The sequence below is a fragment of the Coccinella septempunctata genome, chromosome 2, assembly GCF_907165205.1.
Source record: "Coccinella septempunctata chromosome 2, icCocSept1.1, whole genome shotgun sequence".
NCBI lineage: Eukaryota > Metazoa > Arthropoda > Insecta > Coleoptera > Coccinellidae > Coccinella > Coccinella septempunctata.
Window position 1 is genome coordinate 3489141 of NC_058190.1, and position 12387 is coordinate 3501527.

The 12387-nt window shown below is 35.1% G+C and overlaps 1 protein-coding gene across 1 annotated transcript in view; it reads left to right on the forward strand.

Moving 5' to 3' along the window:
• Positions 1-4110: 4110 nt before the first annotated feature.
• The window catches only part of LOC123308088 (serine protease grass-like), a 28636-nt gene continuing 20359 nt past the window's right edge, over positions 4111-12387 (forward strand). The window contains exon 1 of the mRNA XM_044890631.1: positions 4111-4358. Coding sequence (XP_044746566.1) covers positions 4301-4358 — 58 coding nt within the window. The 5' untranslated portion in view covers positions 4111-4300. The remainder of the gene's footprint in view (positions 4359-12387) is intronic.

Sequence of the window (12387 nt, forward strand, 5' to 3'; positions counted from 1 at the left end):
CTGATAACTTAAAAAAAGACTGAAATATGTAAACTGGAATGGTCTACATGAAATACCGAAACACGATATTAACAAGCAGTGGAATACCTTCTTGGGACTGTTTATGAATTAATTTCAGAATGCATGTCCGCTGAAGAGAATGCCTGTTATTAAGCCAAACCATATTAGACCAGAGAACGATATATAAAAAACTGCAAGATGAAACTTGATATCCTACATCTATACAAAACGAAGAACTCTGCTTTCAATGAGGCCTATAAAGAAGTAAAGAAAGAATATGACAACCTACTAATAAATTAAAAACGGAAATTATTTAAGAAGCAAATTGTAGAGTCAGACAACAAAACTGAAAGTTTGTGGAACATAGTCAGAACCATCAAAGGTCAAGGTACAAGAACTTCCGCCATTTTAGAAAATCCTAAGGAGATGGCAGAGCGATTTAATTCTTACTTTTCAAGCTTTTTCGGCTAAAAACATAATAAAACAAAAAATATCACAAGTTTCTTCCAATATTCCACCAAATCCTAATACATTTCGATTCGAAAAAGTAAATGAGAAGGAAATTATAAGTATGATTGATCTGTTGAAAAATAAAAGCAGCTCTGGAATAGATGGTGTGCCAGTGAACGTGATCAAAAGATGTAAAGAACAACTTGCCCGTCCCTTGACATACCTGACCAATAACTCGCTGGAACTGGGTGAATTTCCTAAACATTTAAAACAAGCACTTGTGAAACCATTGTTCAAGAAGGGTTGTGAAGATGCACCAGGAAATTACAGGCCAATAAGCCTTCTTCCATCTTTCTCAAAAATATTTGAACTCGTGGCCTTCCTTATTGATCAGGATATTCTGTCCTCCTCACAACATGGATTCATAAAAGGAAAATCTACCTAGACTGCAATATACGAGTTCATTAGGAAAACCTTGGGGGTCCTGGTGGGTTCGGAAATTGTGATGGCTGTCTTTCTTGATCTTTCAAAGGCTTTCGATACCCTCAACCACGAACACATACTGCAAAAGATGAATTCCTATGGAATAAGAGATATCCCACTTAAATGGTTCAGATCATATCTCCCTTCTCGAACACAACAAGTCTCAATCACCAACGAAGAAACCCAAGCCGTCTCAGATCCACTTCCAGTTGATTTGGGTGTACCACAAGGAAGCATTTTGAGTCCACTTATTTTCATTGTCTTCATTGATGATCTATTTGCTGAGGCAGCCTCAATCACCGATTGCTCATTGATAAATAATGCCGATGACACCAATATTTTATTAAAAGCAACAACTCTTGGTGCTCTAAAATGCCTGATTGAATCTACCATCAAAAAAGTAAATGAGTGGTTTCATAAAAATCAGTTATGTTTGAATACTCAGAAGACAAGTGATGCAATGTTTCACACCAACCACGCAAATATTGAAATTCCTCAATACATTGAGATTGTTGATTTTAAGCTCCCCCTGGAAAGAAATTGTAACTTTTTGGGCTTGACCATAGATGAAAGTCTCAACTGGCGTGATGATGTTATCAACTTATGTGGAAAACTCAGTTCTATATCTTACTCCTTGGGTGTTCTGAGTAGATAACTTGACTCAACATCTATAAAGACAATCTATCAAGCGGTATTCGAATCAAAGGTGAGATACGGTATCATTTTCTATGGGGCATCTCCGGGAATGGAGGAGATCTTCAAACTCCAAAAGAGAGCTATTCGCATCATATGGATGGTATCCTATAGACTGGAATTCAGAGAATCATGTAGAGGAAAATTTCATGAAAACAATTTACTAACAGCATTCGCCATTTACATTCAGGAATGTCTGTCATTTGTCTATAAGAATAGAGTAACTTCGAAGGGAAAACCACAAACACAAAAACAACTGAATTGAAATACCCAAAACATAGGCTTACTTTAACTGAGAGGAATGCTGAGTACTATTGCACAAAATTTTTCAATAAACTGCCACCCCAAATAAGAGCAGAGACGACATTGAACAGTTTCAAGATGGAGCCATATTCACTGAGAGATGAAATGATGATGAATGAGTTAAAACTCAAGGTAATAGTTAGGGAGCCCAAGAGGTAAATTCGGGATTTACTCGAGCGTGTCAGCTTAATGTAAGGGGAGATACCTTGGACCCTGTAGAGTACCTCTACCAAAAATTAGACCTGTATAAAGGGGGAATTGTCTAGAGTCTAGGACAACGATCATTGTACATACTCGATGCGTGTCAGATTAAGATGTGTGGTTAATTATAGAGTCATTCGGGGTAACTGAGCGCAGTGGGTAAGTGTGCGCAGTGCGTATATCTCGACTATGCAATGTATGAAAGAGGGTATTCATTCGGATGTAGCAAGGGCGCAGAATCGCCAAATTAGTTATTCATAGCAGTGCCCCGTGCGACGTTTCGTTAACTTTTTATTTGCAATCAATCAAATTCACTAGTTTCCTTCTTAATTTTTAGCATCTCTGCAAATTCTGCCAGGTCCAAGTTCCGAGTCCGACAGTGTTAAACAATATTTTATTCGATCATCCGCATATTAATCCAAATATATGATAAAAAATTTTAGGTTCTCTTAGCTGCTCAACTCTATAAGAACGTTAATTCAAATTTTGGCTTACTAGGGAAAGTGTGCGCAAATATTAATTACATGGGCATTAGTTCAGTGAGGAATAAATTATGACATTGTTGATTTTCTTGGTTAAGAGTCGATCAATATTGTCCTATTTGTTCAGAAAAATATGAAGAGCCACCAACAGGGAAATGTATCAATTGTTGTGTTCACCAGGAATGGTGGCACGAACAATAATGCACTGCTTGTAAAATGGCGCTTCTGTATTGACAATAAACACCACTTCCCTGATATTGTAACATTTTGATGACATTATTTTGTAATTTGTTTTGATGGTGTGGTTCACTAAGCACTGCGTTCACTTAACCCGTGAGGGTGCGCACACTTACCCGCAATATGGGGCATGTGAACGCACTCCGACTTTCACTATTGAATTTTTTTTGCGGAAAAAAAAACCTCTTGATTCTTGATGGTTTTTTTTATAGATTAGAAAATTCTCTATGTTATGAATATTTTTTAATTTTCCTAGCTTCAACATTTGGCTTGAAAGGCAAAAGTGCGCACAGTTGCCTCGAATGATTCTATGTTGAAAAGTATAATATATTCTCTTAATCTGGAATTTAAGCCTAGCGAAAATGTGTGGGAAAACACCAAACTTGCAAAAACAAACGTTACATATACATTCTCTAGCGCGGTGGCTTTTTTTCTTAATTTAAAGCTAATGATTCAAGAATAACGGAAAAAATATAATCTAATAGTTTCAGTAAGACGAAACAATTCGGCCCACTGAAACAATCAGATTATATTTTTTCTGAACTTTCAGAAAATCAGTTTTTTTGAATTATCTCCTCTCCTGGGCTTCAAATTGTTTTCGCATTCATTATAAAAGTTGTACAGCATAACATTCTCTGAAGATTTTGTCCGGAGCAACGTTTGCACGTTTTTCAGATATATGGCTATGAATGTACCATAGGCTGGGCATATACAGTATCTTAATGTGACACGCTCGAGTATGTACACCCGACGATTTTTTTAAATCTTTGAAAACCTGCAGACGCTTTCCTCACCGCTGTGCATACATCATAGAACCTTTTTTTCTTTCTACCATCTAATCTTCAAAATCTTCTAGGTCTCCACGACGCTTGAGTAAATCCCGGCTCCCCAACTATAATCATGTAATGTGATGATGCAAAGTGCGGAAAAGTTGTTCCCTCTCGAATCAGAAACTAACGGGGAAGCAATTTTCCATATTTTCCTTTCAAAGCCGGAAAATCGAGGTGTTAGTTTTCGTTGGACTACATTTAATTAAAAATTAACAACTCTCTGGCTTAGCTCTACCGTTTGAACGTTCTTGCGTGTATAAAATGCTATCCCATTCACTCATACAAAAAATAACTTTAATCATATAGAGTTATCGGTTATTTTCCTCCGATTGAGAGAGCATTATCCGAAATCGAAAATCGAAAACCCTGAAGAGGGAGATCAGATCGTCAATTAGCGGATTTCCCGACAACACATTCCTTCCCCGAATTCCTCGGAAATTCGTACAAAAACCAAATGAAATAACGTGGAAGCGTGCATGATCGGCATGTGGATAATGTCTTATATACTGTCAGCCTGGGGCAAGACTAGCAGGTCCACCAGCAGCGATAAGACACATCCGCGACGTTGTTTTCACGACCGTTCCAATTCATCAGTGTTTCGAACTTTTCACTTCGGTCAGAATGAGTAAATTGACATTCGTGACATGCCTGTGTCTCTGTGTGTGTTTCGTGAAAGGACGTAAGTTTTTACATGAATATTGTTCATTTTGGAAGTTCGAGATTCAGTAATGATTGTTATGAACGATTCAACTATAACCGGAAAAAATCAGGGTTTCACCTTCAACGATCGAATATCTTCATCAACATTCAAAGTGTTTATTGATGTAAATAAGATTGATTACACTGTGAAGAATTTCATTCGTGAATTATTGTTTCTCAACTCAGATTCGGGATGGTTCTTAAAAACAGATTTCAACCTAAAAAATTCTTTTCTTATTGAATTTCGAATATACTACATGGAGTAGGATATTATACAGGGTAAGTATCCCGAAATTAATGTGACAAAATTTGGTCGTAGATTCTCGAGGCAAAATATGAGCCTCCTTTTTGTGATTCTTGCCAGGAGGCCCTCTCTTTTTGAGTTACAGCCCCTAAAAATAGCCTTTTTTCTGTGTTGGGAAAAAGTTTGACATTTTTTCTCGGTTGACTGGTGACAAAATATCACTTTTTGAAAGGTAAAAAATGAGTACCATTTACTCGGATATACAGGGTGTCAATTACTCTAATTCTGATAACTTTACGAAGAAGTGTTCCAAATAAAACTTTCCTCTTTTTAAGTAGAGCATCTTCTTAAATTATTTAAAACTATGCAAATTGCTTCATTTCTTCTGCACAGCCTCGCTCGTTATTTTGAATAGAATATCCTGAATATATTTCACATTTTTGAATTCCTTGTTGAATTTGAATATAAGTTTGATAACACAACTATGTCTGAATTCTCAACGGTTTTCGAGAAATTTGACTTTTTATCAATATTTTGACAGTTTAAGGTACTTACATAAAGGACTATAGCTCTGTCCCCATTCTATGTAATGGATTCAAATTTGGACCGTGTCTAGTTAATAAATGATACACTGAAAATTTCTTTTGTAAATCACCATATTATAAACAGGGTCGACGAAAACGTAGATCCATTATCGAAACAAAAATTCATCAAAATCTTAATTTTTTCAAAAGGCAACCCATATTTTTTTTGTTAATTATTTAAAACAACTTAAAGCTAACAAAAATGTTCAAATAATGGAAGGAAATATGTTCCGAAATCTTTTCAACTAGTAGATAACCTATATAAATATGTAGGTACTAGTATTAAGGCATTTTCAGAAACCTTTATATATGACGACGCCTGTGCTACTACTTGTATATAGGTAAATATGAAATCATCATTGAAATTCTCACTGTTTCCTCATTTTCCGAGCATCTTCTCGTATATCTGAAATGAAAGTGATCTTCGAAGTCTCTTATAACCTGACACAACATAGAAGCATAAAGTTCATTATCATATTATCAATGAAAATAACCTGACAACTCGATCGAACTAATTTTTGAGTTCTTTTTGTTGGAAGAAAAATTAGAGAGACGACTTTTATTATATACTAGCTGACCCGGCAAACCTAGTTTTGCCATTTAAATTATTTCTAGGGTAGATAATAATAACTTTTTGTCCAAATGTCGAAAACCTATAAGTATTCTATGATTGCTCGATTGGTCGTAAGAAAAAGGAATACCTTTTTTTCTGTTCTGTACAATTTTTTTTGGGAATATTTTGTTATATAAACCTTGCCCTAACAATAATAAACACAACAAAAAAAGAATTGTCCAATTTGGTGCGATCGTTTGAACAATAAAGCATTTTAAAGTAAACCATAGATCCTCTTTTATTAATATAGATTCTGAATAAAAAAAATATTTGACTGGAATATTAAAAAAAACATTGGGTTTATTTGGAAAAAAAAGTTACTATTATATCACTGAAGTGGCGGACTGAAAAAAAATCATTGGCTACGCCACTGCATTCAACATAAAAAAGTGTCTGTAGAATGTTAAATTTGTTTTTCGAAATCATCAAAATTTTACAAAATAGAGGCACAACTTCGAAGAGCTGAAAAATGAATTTTACTTATAACTTGAAAACAAAAGCAGATAAAGGGATTCGGTTTTAGCCATTATCCATCTTTTGAAAGTCGAAGTAAGAAACGTGTCATGAATTTTTCCCTAGCTCTGACGGTTACAGAGCTGCCATTCAATACCATAGAATTTTGCCCACTCTGTACACTATCATTAGGCTCCTGCCCGACTGTCTATCAGGAAGAAATACTTGCAATCGAAAGATTCTTAGACAGAAACCTGGAGAGAAACTATCAGGGATGTAATAAAGTGATCCATTCTGAAAGTCAAGCCGCTATCAAAGCATTGAACTCCCATGTCTTTGACTCAAAGCTGATATGGGAGTGACGAAGGAAACTTGATGAAATAGGCAAGAACAACAAAGTTTCTTCACTCTGTGTTTCTGATCACTGATAATAAAAAGTTTCTGGAGAAGGAAGAAACCAAAAAAGAAACACTCTGGAGGAATCTTCCACGAATGGATCATTCCAAAAAATTCCTCAAGAATTTTAAAACTGCAAGATCCCAGAAGTATTCGGATCTTAAAAGAAATAGGTTACGCTTCCTCAATGGTTTCTTCACAGGACACTGTCGTCTAAGAAAGCGATGAGAATGGGCCTATCAGAAACTGTGGTGTGTAGATTCTTTTGGGAAGAGGAGAAAAATCCTGTTGATGAAAGTGCCTCGCCATTGCAAGATTATGCAAGAAAATTATTAGAGAAATGAAGCCCTCTCAAGTGGAGTTGGAACTCTGGAGTTATAGGTTAAGTTGTAGATATCTGACAGTACAATTTAAAGCCACTCTTTTTAGCATTGAAGTGCTTGAACTGTCTTCATTGCAACAGCCGGAATAGTTTAGTCATGGTATACAATGAATTATTATGATTTAAAGCATATAATCAGACCAATAATGACTGCAATAATTTTCACATTGAACTAATTGACTGTGCCGACCACATGTATAATTATCATCCTGTCTTAAATGTTTCGTTAATTTGCAATTTACTTCAGTGTAAATCGATTTCGGAAACAATACCTGTTGAACGGAGTTGTATAAAAACACATCATGCTGAAATTTTCAAGGTTTTCCAAGATTGCTAGACAATGACAATATATGGACCCCTTACACTACCTAGAGAAAAAAAAGATAATTGAGAACATCTAAACGGAAAACAGTAAAGTAATAATAATTTTATTGAAATCTTTAAGACACTACTTCCTGTAGAAGAAGAAGAGGGACAAAAAAATTCTGGTATAGAAAATAAACATTTCATCAAAAAAAGAGTGTTCAATAAAGATGAGGCAAAAATGCAGAACGTGATTTTTCGCCTTAATATCATGTCAAATATACATCCCTACAGTGATAGATTTGGAGTATCAAATGCTAGAACTTTTTTAACGTTTATTTGTTGATGAAATTGAAAAGACAAGAGGTAGTATGGCATCCACTTTGAAATTCTCTGAATAAGGACTCTTTATTCTCAACAATTAAATAAGATCAGCTGCCCACTGTTTTTAACGTTGAATTCCATAGGAATATCGAAATGCGTTAGATCATACTTTTAAATTTTTCTCAAGAATCTTTGCGTTTCATGAAAAATTGCAAGAGACATACAAGTTTTTCTCTTATGGTTTGAAATTTTTCAAGGAATTCAAAAATACGCGGTTAAGGTTTAGTGGTTCCAAAGATATTGTGGCCCAAGTAAAAAGTGCATTAAGGGGGCCCATCGCTAAAATAGGTACCACTAATTAATTTCGCATAAAACTGAAAAAAAAATTGTTCGGAAGAATTTTGGAAAATATAAAAAATAAGAGTCCTCTACTTTTTTCCTTAGATTCGGTGATCAAATGTTGTTGTATTAATTTCCTATACAGTGTGAGTAAAATGCAACGCGAAAAATTAATGTGTCCATTTTCTTTTATTTTGAAGAAAAACGCTCAATTTTTATTTTCATTTAAGTATGTTTTCATATACAAGGTGATTCATTGGTGAATGGGCGGAAGCTAACGGTAGATACTCCTAGGACTATCAGAATAACTTATAATTAAAGAGCCTATCTCTCTTTATAATCAAGATACAGAGTGTTTTACTTAATTTGCTAATTTCTTCAATTACCAATATCTTTCGAACCACCCTATATATTTTGATGATATTTGGTACGTTTATTCCCCGAAACAACTACTTTAGTAAATGAGTAAATTTTGGTTATTGTATTGTTCTTTCTGCTCTTTTAGAATCTTTTAGAACAAGGACTCAACTCTAGTGCAGAGTGCATGACAGCATGCAATTATACAAGGTGATTCATTGGTAAATGGGCGGAAGCTAGCAACTTGTTTTTGAAAAAAATAAACGCACCAAATATCATCAAAATATATAGGGTGGTTCGAACGTCATGGGTAATTGAAGAAATTGGCCAAATGTTATTGAAAATCATGTAATTCGGTTCCTTAGTTAAACAAGATGAGTCCTTCATTCGTACAAATATTCTAACAGTAGATTCTTCTGGCCAAAATGAACTTTTTCATTTACCATTTTTTCCGAATCGGCACGGTTTAGAATATACAGGCTGTATAAAATGTCATTTTTAGTTCTCACAAACGGCCTTATTTAAAAGTTTCTTTGAAATTTGAAAAATTGTGTACTTTGTCTGAATAAAACTTTGTTTATAAGATCCACATATGTGTAGTGTCACAGATTTAGCTACTTATTCTGAAGGTAATTTTGTGTATGCAGGGATGGCACAGATCATTATGAAAATCTTAAATAGCTGAATATCTTTTTATCGGGCCGTAATCGGAAAAAATAGTGCATATAAAAAGTGTTTCTTTTTACCACAAGAATCTATTGTTAAAATTTTTTTACTATATTTTGTCATTTTTTCCGTTATTATCTTATATTCCATTTAACCTGGTTCATTATTTTTCGAAAAAAGATGTAAATTGTTCGAAATTTATGGAAATCGTAAGTTGAAGATTGTGATTTCCATTTTCCAACACATTTTTCAAATCAAATCCTGATCAGTAATGAACAATTCTTATAATCGATGAAGCATTCAACCCATCACCAATCTAATATTCGAAATTATCTATACATATATACTGGGTTTTTCTGTCCTCATATACCCGAAAGCAATATTCTACTTATATCTTAAATCATATGTATTTTCTATTGTCGCGAAGGTCGAAAAACTCACCAAAGTGGTTCAACTTGACCAGATTTGAGGTGAATCCATTCTTAAATTACTACGTATCCTCTAAGACGAAACGGATCGACGAACTCCTTGGATTTAATACTCACTTGATCGTCGAAAAGGAAATGAGGCAAACCCGGCCATGAAATACAAGGAAGAGAGGAATGACTTTTTGGACTTTGGAGCAAGGGCGGTTCAATATGGAGGGTAAAGGGGCTATTAACCTCCACCTCCCAGAGCACTACTCAAAATTCTACTTTTCGAATTTTATTTATGAAAAAACTGAGAAAGAATAATATAAAAATGAAATGAAAAGAAGTGAATCCTTGTACAAGTCCGTGTCAGTATTTCACATTCAGCTCTATGTCTAGAATCTAAAAGGACTATATTTGGCTGGTTTTTGGAAAAGCGCAATTCCAGTCTATGCGAGCTTCATTCTCAGCGTTAACAACTACTTCAATCTCTAGTAGATACATATTTGAGGGAAAGGGCTTTTCATAGAAGTCCTACGCTGAAAACCCTCGATTTCATAGAAATTGCTCTTATTTCCGAAACTATGAGGAGAATGATGCCATTAGATGCGAATTTGGATTCCTTCTGAAAATATCAGATGAAAAGTGAGATGTTTTCATTGCCGTTTCTGTATCGAGTGATAAGGCGAAGAATTCTGGAACAACCTCTATATCACGAACCGAGTTTTTTCTACACTAAACTAATCCTCAGGATCCCAGTAACCTATTCTCAGAACTTCAGTTTTTTCTATGCATATTTCATTGGATGCTTGGTTTTGGCAATGTTTCGTGGAAAACCGTTAATATCTCAGAAAGTATCAGGAGTTGGGATAGAAAATAGGATATAGGGTGTCCCATTTGAAAAAATGAAGTTTGTAGTATTACTTCAATAGGTAAAACTTAGAATTCAACGAATTCAACCATTTTCTCCCTAAAACAAAAAGATAATTCATGAAAATCGTCATCAAATTATCCACAGCAATAAAAGCCCTGTCCATTTCTGGCACAAAATGTTAAGATTGCTATTCATAAGCTTGAACTACGAGGATATATTGAAAAATTCTTAGCCTACAGAGCCGGAGCGAGGGCGTGGCGAGAGAGGCGGTCGCCACGGGCGCTAGCGATCTGGGGGCGCAAAATAAAAATAATAAAAAAACAGTATTCTCTCCAATTGAATATTTTTCATTTAATATTTAACACAAAACATAATATTATAAAAATATGCCAAACACATTATACATATGTGTGTGAATTAAATTAATCTGAACGTAAACGAACACTATACAGGTGGGACTGTAAACGTCCGTAGTCCACAGCATGGACTGGAGAATAATAATCAAATACTTAATAATAATAAATTATGAAGATATAGTCCACACCATCAGTCTGAAAACAGAATGCGTCGCCACAGCCTTCTAAAGAACGTCTCTATTGACGGCTGTGGCGTCGCATAACTACCAACGCGATAACAAAGGCCATGTCGAGATCTACGCACAAAAAAACTATCGGAGACCGATTGAGGCGCAAAACCTTAGCCGATTGGGGGTATTTCCTTCAGAACATAGACAACAATAGCTCCTGGAGAACTGGAGAGCTGGTAAATTATCACAGATAGAGGTTACAGAAGAGGAAAAGAGAAGAAAAATAAAATAGCCTGGAGAAGAAGCTGATGATGAAACATTCTAATTTTGACTAGAAGAATAAGCTGAAAAAGGACCTCATTCAAGTATTGAACTATATTTCAGTGCAACTCGAAGAAAGATTCAGTGTTTTGCCAGAAGTTTCTGAAGACAGCTTCCTCGAGGGAATACGTTTGCAAGGCTTTCTACTTGGCGAATTAAACAAGAAAGCATTGAAGTATAGTCCCGATTCAGATCCATACAAATTTGTGTCCACTCAAAATATTCTTGACTTTATCAGTAACTACAGCTGCCACAGCTACATATTAACGTTCTTTCAACAAATTGAAATTAGTGAAAACCTATTTAAGGTCTTTAACTGGACAGGAAAAGCTGACTTATTTAGCATAGCAGTCCCATCAATAGAAAAGAAAAAGAATCACGACATCATTGATATTCTTGCAGAAACCAAAGCAACAAAAGTCAAATTATAGTTCATTTTGAATGCATGTTATTGTTATTTCGTATCCCTTTTATTTTGATTTTATTTGTAATAATTTCTTCAAAATAGGAAAGATTTTTCCGAGCAAAAAAAGCTAGGTATTCGATTATGAAAGATAAATACAAATCAACATAGGAAAGAGAATTTCTTAGGGGCGCATTATGAGAATTCGCCACAGGCGCCAGAATCCTAGTTCCGGCTCTGTTAGCCTACTATAGAACCAAACAAACTTTCGATTTCAAAATATTTTATTTCTCAAAATATTCTCCACTTAGTTGGATACATATATTACAGCAAACCTGCAAAGTCTCTAGACCTTTAAAAAAAAGGCAAGAACCTTTTCAGCAGATTTTTTGACTCGAAACTTCTTAGGTTTTGGAGAACCAGAGTGTAGGTAGCTATTCCATCAATTGTTGCTTTGTTTCTGGATATAGAAATGTACCCAAGTCTCATCCATAGTAACAAATCGGCTTAAGAAGTCTACATCGTTTTCAAATCGAGCACAGATCGAACGCAATGCTTCTACCCTTGCACGCTTTTGATAAACATTCAAACATTTGGGGATCCATTATGCAGCAAATTTTCTCATGTCCAAATTGACTTGAACTATATATGATGAACGCGTTCGTAAGCAATATTCAGTGCTTCAGATATCCGTTTTCGCCCAATTCGACGGTCTGATAAAAACATGTCATGAACTGCATCCATATTTTCGGGGACTGACACAGAAACTGGCCTTCCCGATCGGTCATCATCTTCAATGGAAAATTTACCTCTT